At 46.4% G+C, this 17,524-nt stretch overlaps 1 protein-coding gene across 1 annotated transcript in view; it reads left to right on the top strand.

Moving 5' to 3' along the window:
- Nucleotides 1-10,122, top strand: part of PRKCH (protein kinase C eta) — a 239,244-nt gene extending 229,122 nt beyond the window's left edge. The window contains exons 13-14 of the mRNA XM_060098069.1: nt 7,300-7,443; nt 8,868-10,122. Of these exons, the coding sequence (XP_059954052.1) occupies nt 7,300-7,443; nt 8,868-9,014 (291 nt within the window). The 3' untranslated portion in view covers nt 9,015-10,122. The remainder of the gene's footprint in view (nt 1-7,299; nt 7,444-8,867) is intronic.
- Nucleotides 10,123-17,524: the final 7,402 nt, after the last annotated feature.

The raw sequence follows: 17,524 nt of genomic DNA, 5'->3' as shown, positions 1-17,524 counted from the left end.
TCTTCTCCAATATGAAGACCCCAGTTGTTGGAAATAAAACCAGGTGGTCAGAATGCAGGATTCCTTGGGTTCAAGACTATTCCTTTTCTCTCCCTTCTCTTAGCACCTGCTCTGGGTGTACATCTCCATCACTTCTCCCTCCATAGAGTCAGAGAAAGCAGAATAGCTTGTGGGCCAGCAAAGGAAGTACAACATAAGTAAGCACACATAGTGCTGTGCATTCTTATCCAGGTGAGGTCCTGAGCATCATCCCAGGATTGCTCCTGACCTGTCACTGCTCTTTCATCCAGAATCCAAATGAGAAGATTGGTAAACCTCAAAAGGAGGTTTAGCATAGTGACTGAGGGCAAAGGCTTCTACTGTTAGATAGGCCTGGCTTCAAATCTCAGCTCCACTGCTCCCAAACTGTGTGGCCTGGGGCAGGTTCCAGATAGGTCTGTTCCTCAGTTTCCCCTTTTTTAAAAAATTTTTATTGGAGTATAGTTGATTTACAACGTTATGTTAGTTTTAGGTGTACAGCAAAGTTAATCAGTTATACATATACATATATCCACTCTTTTTTAGATTCTTTTCCCATATAGGTCATTACAGAGTATTGAGTAGAGTTCCCTATGCTCTACAGTAGGTCCTTATTAGTTATCTATTTTATATATAATAGTGTGTAAATGACAATCCCAATCTCCCAATTTATCCCTCCCTCCCTTTCCCCCCAGTAACCATAAGTTAGTTTTTTACATCTGTGAGTCTATTTCTGTTTTGTAAATAAGTTCATTTCTACCATTTTTTTAGATTCCACATATAAGCAATATCATATGATATTTGTCTTTGTCTGGCTTACTTTACTCAGTATGACAATCTCTAGGTCCATCCATGTTGCTGCTAATGGCATTATTTTGTTCTTTTTTATGGCTGAGTAATATTCCATCTTCTTTATCCATTCCTCTGTCGATGGACATTTAGGTTGCTTCCATGAGCTGGCTATCGTGAACAGTGCTGCAGTGAACGTTGGGGTGCATGTGTCTTCTCAAATTATGGTTTTCTCAGGGTAGACGCCCAGTAGTGGAATTGGGTCATATGGTAGCTCGATTTTTAGCTTTTTAAGGAATCTCCATACTGTTCTCTATAGTGGCTGCACCCATTTACATTCCCACCAACAGTGCAAGAGGGCTCCCTTTTCTCCACACCCTTTCCAGCATTTGTGGTTTGTAGATTTTCTGATGATGGCCATTCTGACTGGTGTGAGGTGATAACTCATTGTAGTTTTGATTTGCATTTCTCTAATAATTAGCAGTGTTGAACACCTTTTCATGTGCCTCTTGGCTATTTTTATGTCTTCTTTGGAGAAATGTGGCTGGTACAGGTGGTTGTCAGCTGTATGCCCACCACCGCAGCTGGCAGGAAGGGGTATGAGAGGAGAAGGTTGCTGACTAGTCTTCATAACGAGGTCAGACTCTACCGGTGATAGTGGCGAAACACAGAGACACAGGAGGCTGCAACATACACAAGCATGCATTTTATCTACCCCAGGGTGGCCTTCATGGCCGTGAACCATACTCAGTTCTGTGTCCTGTGTTCTTTCTCTGCACTCCCTCCTCAGGACTCTCTGTAGAGTCATAAAATTCCTTCTTCCTAACTAGGAGCATCTCCCTGGAATACTGATGGGGATGTCCTATGGCATGCTAGCCAGCACTATCTGCTAACTCTCTGCCCTTTGGTCCGAAGTTGAATGAAAGGAAAAGGTCCTTTTGTTTGCCCAACAGCCAAATCCATCTGTTAAGTAGAAAATACAGTGTTCTCTCTCTCCTGGAAGAAAATCTCATTAGATTAATTGCCCTATTTATATAACTAGTCCTCTTCCTATGAAATCAGATTTTGAAAGGAAATACAATTTTAGTCATTGCCTACATTTGAATGAGGTTCAGAGTACATTTGGACCCTGTTATCTCTAGACACATTGTTAACACGGGGTGAGTTTGAACTCTATCCTCTGGAACATCTGAAAACTCAAAACCAAAGCCGCCTCAGGTGTAGCAGAGCCCACAAGACACGACAAGTGCTATAGCTGACCTCAGAATTATAGGAAAGTGCTCCAGTGCACCCTTCACCCTGCATTCAGCACGTCCCTTCTGCTGTGGAAGCAGATACAACTGCACGTTAAAACCCGCGTATCATCTGTATTCTTATTTTCGATTGTCTTTAGAAATCTTTGCTGTCAGAAAAATTGTTTTTCCTGAGACCATCACTACCACCCCCCTGTTGGAGTCTGGGACTATGAAGGCAGAAACAGACCTTGTTCCCTTTTCCGGGCTGCAAAGTATGAGAGAGAGAGACTGACAGAGCCAGATAAGCCTCGGGGCTCAGGCTCACCTCAGATGTTCATCTCTCAGAGGCTTTTCAGTCCATGGCCCTGTCTTTAGGTAGGACAGGATGGCCCTCCAAGTGGTTTAACAAGATGCTTGCTGAAACTCACTAGCATTGGTTGAAGGCTTGCTCTTGTGCCAGGTATTTTATACTGATTATCTCATTTACTCATTATAATATTAGGATATACAGACAAATCTCCATTTTATAGTTGAGGAATCTGAGGTCCAGGGAAGTTAATACATTTGTCCAAAGTCACACAGCTCATCAGTGGGAGAACTGGCCTCCAAACACAGCCGTGAAGCTGCAGAGCCTAACCAGCTCCCCTCTGGGCCCTCCATAGCAGAGGAGCTCTTACATCCTTTATAATCCATCCCTGGCTGGCAGGAGGCTTTGCAGGACATTCCTGTACAGACCTGGCCTACATTGCTTATGTTTCTTCAGGAAGGTGCCTGGCTGACTGCTTTCCCCTGTGGTCATGCCTTCTCTGCAGCCTTGAAGGAACTGTTGTTTCTCATTCTCTGGGCAGGTGTGCTTCTGATTCCTTCAGGATCCTCTAGAGAAATTCCACTTTCACGAGGGCCACAGGAGGAAGGGGAATATGAAACGAGTCCGCACATTCTTGCCCCTGCTCTCCAGTTAGCTGGAGACTTACATTCGGGGTGGAATCAGATTTTCCACCCTGGCCTCCTCCCTCTTTGCGGCTTATAACGTGCTTTCATGGACCCTAGCAGCCATTCTGCTTCCTTTAGTATATGCGTCCAGAATCTTCCATGGAGTCACTTTATTTTCCTCTTTGGCTGACTTCCCCGTTGGGACCACAGTCGGGGAGAAGGTCAGTTGAGGTGAGGCAAGTTTTCAGTATGACCTTAGACACAGCTGAGTGGTGGTTGTAAACGCCATGGTTGTTAACTTGTTTGGCATTCGGGTCCCAGTAGGGACATAAGCAAACAGAGGAAGTTTTCTGCAACGGGATCGTGCTGTCACCATCACAGCAGCAGGAACACGGTGTTTAAGGCGAGTCCTGGGCCTGGCCTAGGGCAGTGAACCCCTCCTGCCCCCAACCCCATACCCCTCCACCGACATGTACTGTGAAAGATTCCAGGCCTGGAACTGATGTTCAGTGTTCCCTGAACTTCCCACCTCTGCATCTTTGGAGGGGGGAGGGGTTAGTCATAGAGGAGCTATAACCCTCCCCGCCCAGCCTTCCACGCCCTCAGCACCACCCATCGCCCCTCCTCCTGCCCGGAATGGTCCCTGCACTGGTTTCTGTTCCGTGGCCTTCATCCTGCTCCGGCTTTCTCACGAGCTCCTGCTGCCACCCTGGCCTTCTTTCCACCCTATGCCAGGGCTCAGAGCCAGGGCTCAGGCATGCGGGGGGAGCCAGCCAGGTATGAGGCCGAGGGGAGTGGTGGGACCAGGGGGTCACCTGCCTCAGGCAGCCACTGCTCAACTCCAGGTCATTTTCACCAAGAAGAATTGCAAGTCCAATGTTCCAGAATATTCCATCTTCCAAGGGAATTTGGAAAACTTGACTTTCGTGTGTGCGATGTGACATTTGCTACTTTTTAAATGTTTGACAAGTAGTTAAAATTATTTTTAAAACACTCTATATGGGCCAAATAAGATGTCTGTGGCCTGGAGCTGCTCTCAGTTCTATTCTGTCTCCCTCCACCTCTGCCTTCCCTGTACCTCAACCTGCCCTTCCAGCATCAGCTCTTTCTCACCAAACGGTGATGGCCCTGGGTGTCAGACCTCTCACCCTGGCCTGCACCCCAGGCTTACAGGGCTCGTCAGCTCCTGGGGGATGTTTGCACATCTCAGATGCAAAGCTGAGCTCACCAACCTCCCAGATCTGTAAGACCTTGAGAAATGGTAGATGTTTTTGTTTTCATCCCTTTGACAAAAGTTACTACCGCTACTACTACGATACTTCTATTAACACTAATACTCCCAACAATAATCAGTTTCTCTTTTGCTATCCTTTTCCGTCCCTCAACAGCCGGAGAGGACCCTGGGACCTGGCTGTCCTCCTGCCCCTTTCTCCCAGCTCCAGGCAGTGTGGAATGTGCTCATTTTTCTTCCACAAGCCCTCCAGGACCTGCTCCCCTCTTTTCCTTTCCACTAACCAGAAAATCTAGTTTCCAGACTTGTCATGTCTGCTCGGCTGTCGTCTCAGCCTCCTAACTAGTCAGCCCCCTACCCACAAATCTCTTACCCCTCCATTAGGGATTTATCCATCCCATCGTGGCTAGAGTCATCCCTGAATCACAGGGCAGCTCTCGTCATTCACCTCTTCGTACGCTTTTGTCGGGTCCTACTGGCTGCCCCACGGTTCCTCGGCCGTCCTTTCACGCCAGCCCTACCACCCTACAGGCTCCCTCACCAACGTGGCCGGTGCTTGCCTACAGCCGTGCCAACTGCATTCTCGGGCGTGACTGCGCTCTTCCTTCCTGGCTCTGTTAATTCTATGTATCTGCCTCATGTCATCAACTGTCACCTCTTCTGGGAGGCCATCGCCTGCCCTCTCACCACCAGCCCCCAATGCGATTTTCCCAGTCTCTCTCCGAAGCTCCCGCTGCACGTGGCTGTGTCTCTCTTCCTTTCGTCCAGCTGTGTTACAGATAAAGTGTGCTTGCCTTTGCCCCTTCTCTGGATCAGCTCCTTCATGGGGGGAGATACTGTCCTTGTCATCCGTGTACCCACCCCCTATGAGGCCTAGTGCACTGCCTTGCATAGACACCTGCAAACCTTTGTAAACTGAACTTTTTTTTAATGTGGAGAATGGATATCTTGAGCCCTTTAGATACAGCCAAAGTTAAAACAAAACTGCTTGATTATTCGAAAGGATTTACCAGAATTCTAAGCATAAGCTAGTGAAAGGGTTATTCTGCCTGACTCCATTCCCAGGGATGAAGTTTACAGAGGAGCGCAGCCACGATTTGGTCTCCTGTTCCTCGGGCAGTGCTTTTCCACGGTGCCCCTTGGGAGTCTGGCTTCCGCGCCGGGGCAGGGAAAAATGGGCAAAGTTGTTCAGACACCAGGGCTTCTTCCACCCTGGCATCGAGAGCCCCACACTGTTCCTCTGGCCCAGAAGAACAAGTTGTACTCACACATTCACAAGGTGTCCTCTGCTCGCACCCTTGGCAGGCCTGGGAGCTTCCCACAAGCCATCTGGGTCTGTTCTGCTGTCCTTGTAGCTTGAGTTTTTTGCAGCATTGTTTGTTTTTTGTTAATTGGCTCTTAGAACAGACATGGCTATTCCATCAGGGATTGTATCCCACTGGCTTTCCTAAGGAGAGAACCTACTCATTTCTTTTGTGTATTTACTTTCCCCTGCCTTTCTGAGTTGCACAGACTTATCTGGGGAGAGCCCACGCAGCATGAGCTCCTAGCTCTGTCAGAACAGAGTTGTTTATGAGATATATTTCCTAAGTCTACGCTGATCACCATGCGTGCCCAGAGTGCTAACTGCTGTGGAGCTCTGAAAGCTGCTTTGACTTTCGAGTTCCACGTCCAAATTCAGCACCACCAGGCCTTTCATTCCTTGTCTCTAGGAAAGAGGAGAAACCATTAAACCCCATCCGTGTCTTCAGTTTTTACTAGCTCCCCTTGGAAGCTTTTTTAGCATTTTATGAGGTCTGTCCTGTCAGATTTGCTTAGGGATTTCGGCAGCCTCCATCCTCCACCTGATCCCGTTCACCTGAAGCGATCCAGAAGGTTTTGCAGCTTTGGACACCTGACATGGCAGGGCTGCTCACCTCCAAACCCTACCCTTTCTTGGGTGCACCTTCAAGATTTTTTCCAAAATACTGTGTAAATTCCACTCCAAAGCCATTTCTATGAACACACCATTACTTTTGTGTTCATAAATCAGACTTGGAAAGGGGTGCTTGGGGACTGTTATAAATCCATTCAAAGATAACTTGATTTAAGTTTTTAAAAAGTTTTTATCCAAGGCAATTTTCTTTTGATAATGGGAAATTAGCTTATGTGTCTTTAAAATTGAAAATGACATTCTGGCCATGAAAAGTGAATTATCCTATACTGGTCTTTGGTCAGGATACGATCAGAATGCCTTTACTGACCACTCTGTGAAAGGAGGGTTAGCCCAAAACATCTTGATAGGAGCTCAGCCACGAGGAAGTTGCCCAATTGATATAAATACAGGGGATTTATATACACACATTCCTTGAACGTATGGCAGTGCTTTTAAATTTTGGACTATGTGGCATGAGTCTGAGTCATGAAACATTTCAAAATGGAGGGGCAGGCAGGAGAGAAGGGAGCATCTCAAAGAAAAAAAACTTTTCACTCAAAACTGTGATATCTTTGTTGCATAATAAAAGCGGCCAACTTTGTTTTTCCTGGAGCCCGAACACAGAACTTTAAGGTTTTCACCCTTGCGGCTTCTTCACACAGCTCTTCAGAAAAATGACTCTCATTCTTCTCTCTGTGGTCTTGTCAGAGAGTGGGAATCCTGGCCGGCTGGTTGGGTCTCTCAGAAGAATGGCACAGCTGTTCTGAAAAGTAGCCCCATTCATAAGATGCCGGCTGTCCACAACTGCAGTGCTGGAGAAAAGCACACTATTTTATAAAGCATTTCTTTTCTTTAAAGAGGAAAAAAAATATACATGGTATTTACAGGAAAGAAAACCGGGCCCCTCGGTTTTATTTTAGTTGCCATGTCTGAAATGGAAGTGGGGAAGGCCATAAATACACATGAGCAATTTGCGCCTCATGTGTAAAGGAAAATTGCGCCTTTACGGGATGATTCATGGTGGCTGTGCCGCCTGTGATGGGAAAATTCAGCCGGTTAAGCCAGATCAGCCAGAAAGCCTCACATCGGTTCTTCTGCCAGAGCGAATGCCTACCGTCTTGTGACATACTTATTGTCTAGGATTGAATGATGATTGACTCTCTTTCTCTCCCTCTCAGTTCATGACCAAGAACCCCACTATGCGCTTGGGCAGCCCGAGTCAGGGTGGCGAGCATGCCATCCTGAGACATCCTTTCTTTAAGGAGATCGACTGGACCCAGCTGAACCATCGCCAAGTAGAACCACCTTTCAGACCCAGAATTGTAAGTGTCCAAGACCACCTTAGTAGACCTTCTTCTTGCTTAAAATGTCTCAGTGTTTCACTGAGCAGCCAGGTGGTCCACTGGGGAATGATCAGACTGGAAGTTCAGCCTGACGCTTTGCAAGGCACTTCACCCAGGAGGAGGCTGGGCTCCTTGCCCCTGAGGCAACGTCTCTCTGTGTGCCAGCGTTACTTCTCAAAAAGTTTTTAACCTCTTGCTTGCCCTGGCCCTGGCCCCATCCTCTCTTAATTTAAAAGTTCCTGGGGTCTAAGAGGCCTTGAAACTTTCCAGGTTTCCCCAAAAGTGTTTGGTTGAGAAATTCTTTGTTCCTAGCTGATTTCCTTATGCTCCTTAGTCAGGGTGCCTTTTCCCAAGCCCCCAAGAAAGTAGAGAGGCCATGAAATGCTCCTCAAAGCCCTAAGCCTGGCTCCCTGGCTTGGAGAGCTCAGGTCTGTAACAGCTACTGCAGCACAGGGCTCAGGGCAGAAGAGGCCGAGTCCTCTTTGACTAGGAGCACCTCACTAGGAAGTGAGGCAGCTGAGTGGGGTGGCATTCCTGAGGGTGGTCCAGCTCTCAGTCTGAGAGCTAAGCTCTTTCTCATGGGTGGGTCAAGAGAACCACAATGGGAAGGCAGAGAAGCTGGGCTGGCAGTACATCAAGAGTTAGGGGGACGAGGCGTGCTCAAAGGCAGAGAGAAAAATATCATTGACTCAAGGAAGAGAAGTAGGAGGTCTCGCAGTGGTAAAAATGATCTCTCCAGCATTAGTTTATGAAGATGTAAAATACACATTTCCAAGAGTCATTAGCTTAATCTGTAACGGCCTGCTAGGTTGAGACACAGAGACAAAGCCACTTCCTTTAATGGACATCCCCCTGCCAGCCCCTCTGGGAGGAGGGAAAGCTTTGCCAGCAGGGCAGAATGAATCTGGCCATTGAGTAAAGTGAGAGGCATTTGTTCCCTAAACTCAACATTTCCAAGAAGTCTTTCAAGAAAATCTCTTCAAGCATATAGACCTTCGTAAAAGAGGAGGTGGGGCAAGCGTGAATTTGCTCTACTTCTGTTGGTTTATGTGCCTCTCCATTAGGCCTGCTGAGAAGTGGTACCTCAGTGAAATGGGGAGGGTGAACCAGCTGGCTGGGTCAGGTGAGCAAATTAATTTTTTAGTTTCCCAACCTAAGGCTGGCCTGCTCAGCAAGATTTTTGTGGCGTTAGTGAATTGGCAGTTACCAAATGCCCTAGTAACACACAATGCAGTAGAATTAGCATAAAGCACTGTTTAACCAATTGTCATAACTGTGAATAACACTACCGCGAGAGTTGCAGGGTAGTCTTCCGAACTCACTGAAATGGGCTAAGTCCCATGGAAGATGACTAAACCTCAAGTGCATAGAATCTGAAATTTTCCTTGTTTCCTTTCTGACAGAAATCCCGAGAAGACGTCAGTAATTTTGACCCCGACTTCATAAAGGAAGAACCAGTTTTAACTCCAATTGATGAGGGACATCTTCCTATGATTAACCAGGATGAGTTTAGAAACTTTTCCTTTGTCTCTCCAGAATTGCATCCATAGCCTTATGGGGAATGGGAGAGATGGTATGAGAATCAAAAGGGGAACAGAGATTTTCCAGGAATTTCCTTTGTGGGGAACTCCTCAGCATCAGCCTTAGAACAAGAACCTTACCTTCGGGGAGCAGGTGGAGAACTCTGTGAAGGACGGAACGTCAAGAGATCAACTACAGTGTTTCAAGTCCTGAGGGAGCCACGGTCCTGGAAACAGTTGATACTGAAATGAGATTTCATGAAGAAATACACTGCTCAGCCTCTGCGTTTCCATGGCTACTTGGGGTTTGGGATATTAACAGGAGCCAAAAGGAGAAAAGGTGTGAAGAATAAATCAGATCCTAGAACTTCTGAGCCCATCAGGCGTTATACTTCAAGGGACAAACCAAGACTTTGTATGGAGTGTCGGGCTCTTCTGTAAGCCAACGAGCTCCGAATACTGGCAGACTTCTGCAAGAAGTCTGTAAATGCTAATGAAGAACTTGAAGAGAAGGAAAGGGATGGCTTCCAAATAGAACAGTTTACTCTGAACAAAAAAGTGTGTCCATAAAGCTCATAACTTAAAGCCCCATCCTGACAACAGATGAGCACCAAGGCAACTGCTACAGCTTATTCTTTTATCCTTACTTTCATTTAATAGATATTTATTGAGTGCCCAGTGAGACGGGGCCACAATACCCAGCAGTGTAAACAACAGATTTGCTTTCACCAAGCTTTCATCCTTAAGTTGCGTGAATGGCGTTTGCATTCTGTGAAAGGCCTCTCCACGTTGCCTACGTCATACTTTGCACATAACTTTTTTCACAGAAGGCAGCTCGATGCCCCAAGAGCAACTATCCACATAATCGGCAGGTCAATCAGCAGGTGAGCTCAGGTGCTCGCTGACTTGTGGAATCTCATCGTGGGGGCAGTGTGCCAATATTGCTCTGGACTCATCACTGAAGAATCGCACTCCGCTCGCATCCATGACCAGACTTACGGCTTATACCTTAGCAATTTATTTAAATTATATTTTAAGAGACAAAGATGTTTGTTTGGTATGCCTTTTAATAATTAGAAATGGCTCTTGTAAGCAGGACATGTATCAAAGAAGGACCTTATAATATGTACCCATGTATGCAGTTGGAGAATTTTATCTGGCTGAAATAAATACATTTTGTAACAAAAGGGATTTTTCTTGTCTAGAAGGATTTGTCCCATCCCCACATGTAATTAAAATAAGCTTTGAGCAGAATGGATAAAACTCTTGACTCACAGCAACTTCCTGAGAGCAAAGGTTGGCATCACATTGTGTATGTCACTTAAATGAATGTGGCCTATCTCTTCCTAACCACAGCTTTCATTCTGAGTCAGGGTAATGACTGCTAAGTATTGCTGCCACAGAGTAACCCTCCAACTCCTAGCAGCTAGACATAGTAATTGCTTATTTCTCATCCAGTGAGAGCAAGTTCAACGGCCCTCTTCCAACTCATAACTATGCCATCTGATAATGCAACTTCCAAGATTGCCATAGCAAGGGAAGGGAGAGATGGAGGCGGTGCTTACTATTTAACTACGTCTCCTAGGAGGGACACGCATCAGCTCTGCTCACACCAGATTGGCCAGAACATGGCCTCCCTCTAACTACAAACAGGACTGGGAATTATAGAGCAGCCAAGGGGTATCTGGGCAGAAGTGATGGTCTCTGTTGGGGATTCTTTTTTGCATCCCAATGTGAAAAATGACTTTCGAGTGAAGAGAGTAGCTAGGAGCCGCCCTTTATGTTTAGCTCTTAGCAGTGCACTAGATACTCTCACCCATGCAATTTTACTAGATCTTCCCAATATCCCTGTGAGGCAAGCAGCTCATTCTACCACTATTTCCAGTGTGAATACCATGGTACATTTTACACAAGAGAGGCTTGTGAACAAGAGAGGCTCTGAGAAGCTGAGTTAGTTGATTACCCAAAGGTTTCAGACTTGGTAAAGAGTGGATCTGGTCTAGAGTCTAAATCTTTGCTGTTCTGATCCAACAGACTTCTGGAAAGGGAGGCTCATTCTGACTTGAGGACTTTTTTTTGGCATTTGTAGTGACTTCGCAGCTCTGAAGAGCAGTGGGACTGATTAGCTACTGGATATGGTTTACTCCACAGTGTAAAGAACCACAAAGAATAAAGCAGGCCTCCTGTGTTCACTTTAAAAATCCATTATCACAGGCCTGCAGAGGACCCAAATACCTTCTAGACTTAGCAGCTTCCCTCGTCACAATCTATTCTCAAGCCTGCTACCTGGGTCCCCCAGTTCAGGTTCAGTCCATTCTTCTAAGATCATTCCAGACCTATCAGACAGATTATCCAACAGCCAAAGCCTGCAATGATGGGATTTCCAGTGCTTCATCCCCATCGCTCCTTTATATGTGAGGAGAGAGAGGAGGTACGTGATATTGACCTAAAGCTCCGTCTCCGACTCCAGGGTTAGAGCTCTGTTTCACAACTTTCATCAGTTCTCCTAAACCTCGCATCCCTTCTGAGAATCACAAGGCCACAGGCCCACACTTCCTGAGGCGGGCTGGCCACAAGCCATTTGATCAGCAGGTGCTGAGTCTGCTGGGGCTGCCCCGTTCCCTGAGCTCAGCAGGTACCATGGAGATCAAGATGAGGTCACACGGACACATCCCTCCCTCAAGACCATCTCGCCTCTTGCAACAGGAATCTTGAGAAATCCTCAGGCCTTATCACCCTGCTCCCTCTTCCCGACACCCATTTGTCCCTACCCTCCCAAACTATTCCATGCCAATCTGACTAAGTTAGACATGGAGCCTTGACATGCAGTATTTGAAAGGAGAATAAACCGTAAAGCATTTGCTCTGACATGTTGATGATCCTTTGACTGCAGAAGGGGTTTTCACTCGCTAATGGCTAACATTGATTGCACATTTACTATGTTTGAAGCCCTGATGCAAACACTTTGAATTTATTTACTCATTCAATGGGTGGGTACTCTCATCTTCATTGTACAACTGGGGAAACTGAGGTATTAAGAGAGATTAAGTAACTTGTTTAAAGTCATACAAGTAAAGCAGTAGGGTCAGGATTGGGACAAGGCAGTTTAACTCCTGAGTCCCTAGTTTTAGCCCAATTTGTTGAAATTCCTCTATTAAGGCCAATTTTATTTTTCCCACTTTTGTAAGGTATTGAGAATAAAAAGCGTGTAAACCGGATTTAGCAGAAAGCACGAGATAAACTGCCAGCTGGGCAGGATGGTATTACTCAGCCGGTCTGCAGAACCATTTACCAGCAGTGAAACTGTGTGATTTGCATGTCAAGGGCCTGGAGCTGCTCACGCCCCCCTTAAAGGAACTGGGGCAGGCCAGAATGATGCAATCAGGACTTGGACCGCCCCAAGGAAGAGGAAACAGTCTGGTAGTCTGGGTCATAAACCCAGACTGGATGCTGTAAACCCTGCCTGAACCCCTGGGGTAACCTCTGAGCCTTGAGGGTGAGGGTGCAGGGTGAGGGGTTCCATTCCCTTCCTCTCCCCTCCTGGAGGAGCTTCTTTGTGTTTTGGTAACGCACCCTTGTGATCCACCCCCTGCTGGTAGTATGGCATCATCAGGAAAGAGGCATATAGCCCAAGTCCTACCTGGGCAGCTGCATGTTTCCAGCTACAGAGCTGATGTAACTTGGTAGTAAAGAAAGGAGCAAAATAAAAACGCCCCATTTATCATTTGTTGATCTTAATTAGGTTCACATTGCCATAAAAATATTCCAGCCACAGATCTGGCCTTGACCATACCACAGGCCAACGTCATAAAGCTCTAGGTCCTCTTTATTCCTGGATTTGGTCATCCTGATTGCTTAATCTGGCTGTGTTGACTTAAAATGACTAGGCAGCGCACTGTGATTGCCCCTGGCTCAGTGTCCTACAACTTCTCATTTTATGTCATCTGGGGATAAGACTCAGATACAGCCGGAGGCATTTGCGGTGGAAATGATCCCTGTGGTCATATGTTGCTCTGAACTGAGGTGTGGGTTGGACAGAACGGGTCCAAGTGCGGCTATAAATGAGGCTTTGTCGTCTCCCTTCCTTCCTGTGTTGAATTAGAACCAAAGCTGAATGCCACCGTCGGCTTCTTCCTGTCTCAGCGGCGCCCCCCATCACCTCCACTCCCTTGTCGGTGCTTTCTCTCCTCCCCCTCCCCTTCCACACTCTTTTTTTTTTTTTTTTTTTTTTTTGCCGTACGCGGGCCTCTCACTGTTGTGGCCTCTCCCATTGCGGAGCACAGGCTCCGGACGCGCAGGCCCAGCGGCCATGGCTCACGGGCCCAGCTGCTCCGCAGCATGTGGGATCTTCCTGGACCGGGGCACGAACCCGTGTCCCCTGCATCGGCAGGTGGACTCTCAACCACTGCGCCATCAGGGAAGCCCCCCCTTCCACACTCTTTATTCCCTGGTGTAATAAGTCAGTTCTGTACTCTCTCCCTTCCTCTCTCATTTGATTTTTACAGCCCAACCGGTCATACAGCCAGTTTTCCAACCACTAAGATGACATAAAATCCTGATTTGCCTACGTTATAGGCTCTTTTAGAGCCCGGAAATGGCAGCCGTCCTTCCCTTGTGTTTCTGCATCTCCAGCATCACCCCCACCGCACCCCACCCCCCGTGTCAGCTACTGCCCTGGCATAGACAGCCTCCGAGCGCAGCCCTGCCTGTGCCGCCCATGGTTCTTGGAGGCGAGCCGTCACAGGAGTGAGCTGGGCAGAGTGTAGGTCTGTGTGCTCACTCTGCCTCTTAACACGTGTGCTTGGAGAAAGGGGGTCACTTCCCCGGCCTCCCATTTTCTGGCCCACACGCTGCACTTTGGCCTGCTCGGTCCAATCCGCAAATCAGTTCAGAAGAACCTGTGACCACAGGGCTCATCTGTGAAGTGGGAGTGAGAATGACACCTGCCTGGCCCATCCTATTACTGCAGGGCTTAGCTGTGATACTCTACTTGAAGCCCATACTACAGGGTGGGACATAGAAAATGCTCAGTCAGTGGTAACAGTGATTACTGTGAGCTATTCCAGAGGACCAAGGGAAGGTTGCCTGTGACGCCCCCCAGAAAATGGGCAGAGTGGGACCCCCATGTTCTCCATCCTGCCCATCTCACCTATGGGGATGCCTGCCGGCTCCAAGTTGGAGGGGTTTGTACTTTGCTAACTAGTTGGCTGCTGAGATTTCTCAGGAGAGTCTTTTAAAAACTTCTCCTAGGCTGTTTGGAGTCCATGCTGCCCTGATTGACATGCAGAGTCAGCATTAAGCTTGAAACTGTGCTGCTCACCCTAAAAAAAAGAGACTAAGAAGTACCCATGGTTTTCCCCTAAAATGGCTCTTCTCTCAAGCCTTTCAGGAATTCTTTCGTTCTGCTGGATTTAATCTGAAGGTACATTTAACTGACTTCTGACCAAATAACACAAGAACCACACCTCAACACCAATACCTGCCGGGTACCCTCTGGACCCTCAGCACGCCTGTGCACCAGCTCGGAAAAGAGAACACGTGTGCTCAAGATGTCCACTGCGTCCTAGCAATACCTAAGGATTGGAAGCCAACCATAGTATACAGGGCCTGTTCTTCCTGGATTAAGATACCTATGAAGGTTTCTGGTAAAACCAGAGAGCACGTAGTCCTATGTCTTCTCCCTAGAACCTGGACCATAGCACCCCTGTCCTTATGTAACACTCAAAGACCACCCAGAGCTGCCTTTCTCATGCCACCAAGGCAGTTCTTACCTCACAGAGGTTTCATTCTTCTAAGGGCTCAGACCACAGCTGGGAGAATTTGGGCTAGACAAAGTGAAGATTGTGCAGGCACTGAGTACAGTCCAACATTCAAGTGGCTGTAAAGGTTGAAAGAGGAATCTTCTTTGGAAACATTTCAAATTAGAAACCAGGGCTAGTCTAGTAGTCATTTGGTCTGGCAGTGTCAGAAATTACCAGGATGATCTCTGAAGTTCTTCCAGACTTGTGCTCTCAAGACTAGAGATGAACAGAGGGATATGGTTCATCAGCCTCCACCAGTAGACACCAACTCCGTACTACCCTCACCACACACAAAACCTCCATCACTCAGATTTCCTCCCCATCCATCTCTGCAAACTTCACACCCTGGCACACCCACACACCCTCTCTGCTAGCTCTCTCCATCTGAATCCCCCTGAGGCTCACACAGATCGCTTGTCCCCAAAATCACATATCCATGTCATACGTGGTTGCCCTTCATATTTCTCATGCTTGTCCATACATGGAAAGGAAAAAGGCTTTCTAAAATTATGATCAGCCCAAGATCACAAGAAGGATAAGCCCCCTTTTAGCAACTGATAATCAAGCACTTAAGAATGAAAGAGAAAGCAATATTCCTCAACTCAGCTCCCTCTCTATTTTCTCAAAGAAAATGATTTTCAAGCATAAAATAGTTATTGAGAAAATGAATTGTAGGCCAAGGTAGATGAAGAGATATCAATTATTTAGGTAAGTAGAGGCAAAATTGCAGAATTATTTAAGCAGTAATTTATGAGCACCAGAAGGGTTATTGATCATTAGGACTGTACCGGGGCTCATAAAAAACAAGTCTTGAAAGTCTAATCTTGTTTTCTTCTTTGATGTTTACTAGACTGGTGGATCAGGTTTGTATGATCAGTTTCACATAGCTGAGCTTCAACAATATACATGACAAAGTCTTACTTCCATGTGGCCCAGCAGGATTCAATGAACAATGGTACCCAATGTATGGTGATTAATAGATTAGTACCAATCTGAAACAGTGTTCTGCAACCTTGGGTAACCCTTGCTTCCCGGAGATTAACAGACAAATTTCACAACTTCCGTTAGTCTTATTTTAGATTTCAAACATCATGACCAACCACAAAAGTCTGATAATGAGACAAAGTGCTACTTTGTTTTCAAACTACACATGCCCTCCCAGGAGATTCTGATACATAAAAGCAAAGTGAAGTTTAGAGATCCATTCACTCATGAAGCTAATATTTATTAAGCACGGACTATATGCCTGGCATGCTTTTGTGGCTGGAAAACACTAAAGCGAAAAAAAAAAAAAAAAAAAAACCCACACACACCCAAAGATTCCTGCATTCTAATCTAGAGATGTGATAGTGTTTACCCAAATGAACCCACTCAATGTAAGGCAGGCTTGTGGTCCTGTGGCACCTGAGCCATTATAGGTGCTTCAGAAATATGTGCTCTTGAGCGACACCATCAGAGCTGGGGGTCAAACACCCACTTTTTGACTACAAAGATAATACACTTTCTCAGCTCTACCTGGAACAAATTTAAGAAATAAATGAAACTTGTACTTGGGTCTGAGAAAGCTGATTATATCAGGGCAAGATGGAGATGATAGCAGGAGCAAAAAAAGTGGGCAGAGGCAAAGAGAATAAATTCAATGTATATATTCAACGCATGTTTATTAGGATTTAAAAGAACTTTTGCTAAGTTATGGGACACTATGACAAGCAAGACAGTCACAGTCCCCACACTCCCCCCGGGAGCTTATGGTCCAGTGAATAGACAACCACAGGGTGCTGTGGCTGCCCAAAAAAATAAAAATGCAACCGAGGCCCCAGAGTTCCCACTGTCATGTTTCAGATGAAGGGGATGATGAGCCCCACTGAGCTTTCCATGATTAGACTATGCCCGGAAAACTGCACTCAGTTGCAGACACCAGTACAGAGATACAAAGCTCGATCACATTCAGAGAAGAGTGAACTGGGTGATGAAGGGAGAAAAAGTGTGTAACACAGCAATGAGAGGGTAAACTGGGCGTGAGCCCAAGAAGAAAATGAGGGATGACATGGTAACTACCTTCAAGTATACAAAAACTACTGTGGTGATCATTAAGGCTGCTCTTCAAGTGTTTCCAGCTCTCTGCCTCCTGGACATTGAGTAAGAGCCCCTTTTTGACCCCATTATGGACAGGTGAGACCACATGAAGAGTTTTAGCCAAAAAGTTAAGAGCAGAATGATGTATAATGTGGGTAACCTTGAACATTCAGTGCTGGGACAGACTCTCTTTCCTCTCCAGCCAAGCCCTCGACCAACCCTTGATGGACATTTTATAAGATCAGCAATAATTATTCATATTTTCATTACTGCTAAGATTGTGGTGGTTGTTTGTCACTGTGGCATAACCTAGTCCATCCTAATGCTTGCTATATGGAGAGAGTCTGGTAATTTAGAGCCCCCAGGGTTAAAACTAGGATCATGTCAGGCTGCAACAAGCGTTACAGAATTTGTTTTAGCATAAAAGGGAACTATTTTTTCACAAAGGTACTCAAACGTGTAATCAGCTTCCTTGGGAAAGAAAGAGTTCACCATCACTGGACATCTTCAAGGACTCTACAATCTTTGGTGAGATGGTGGACAGGAGGTCAGAATGGACCATCTCAGAGAGGCTCCTTTCAACCCTGGGAGACCATCATGACACACACTGAATGGGCTTAGCGAGCACACTGTAACTGTGCTGCTTCTCTGGACCCACCGGGG

The sequence above is a fragment of the Mesoplodon densirostris genome, chromosome 4 (assembly GCF_025265405.1).
Source record: "Mesoplodon densirostris isolate mMesDen1 chromosome 4, mMesDen1 primary haplotype, whole genome shotgun sequence".
NCBI classification, from domain to species: Eukaryota; Metazoa; Chordata; class Mammalia; order Artiodactyla; family Ziphiidae; genus Mesoplodon; species Mesoplodon densirostris.
This window is presented reverse-complemented; position numbering and strand designations above follow the sequence as displayed.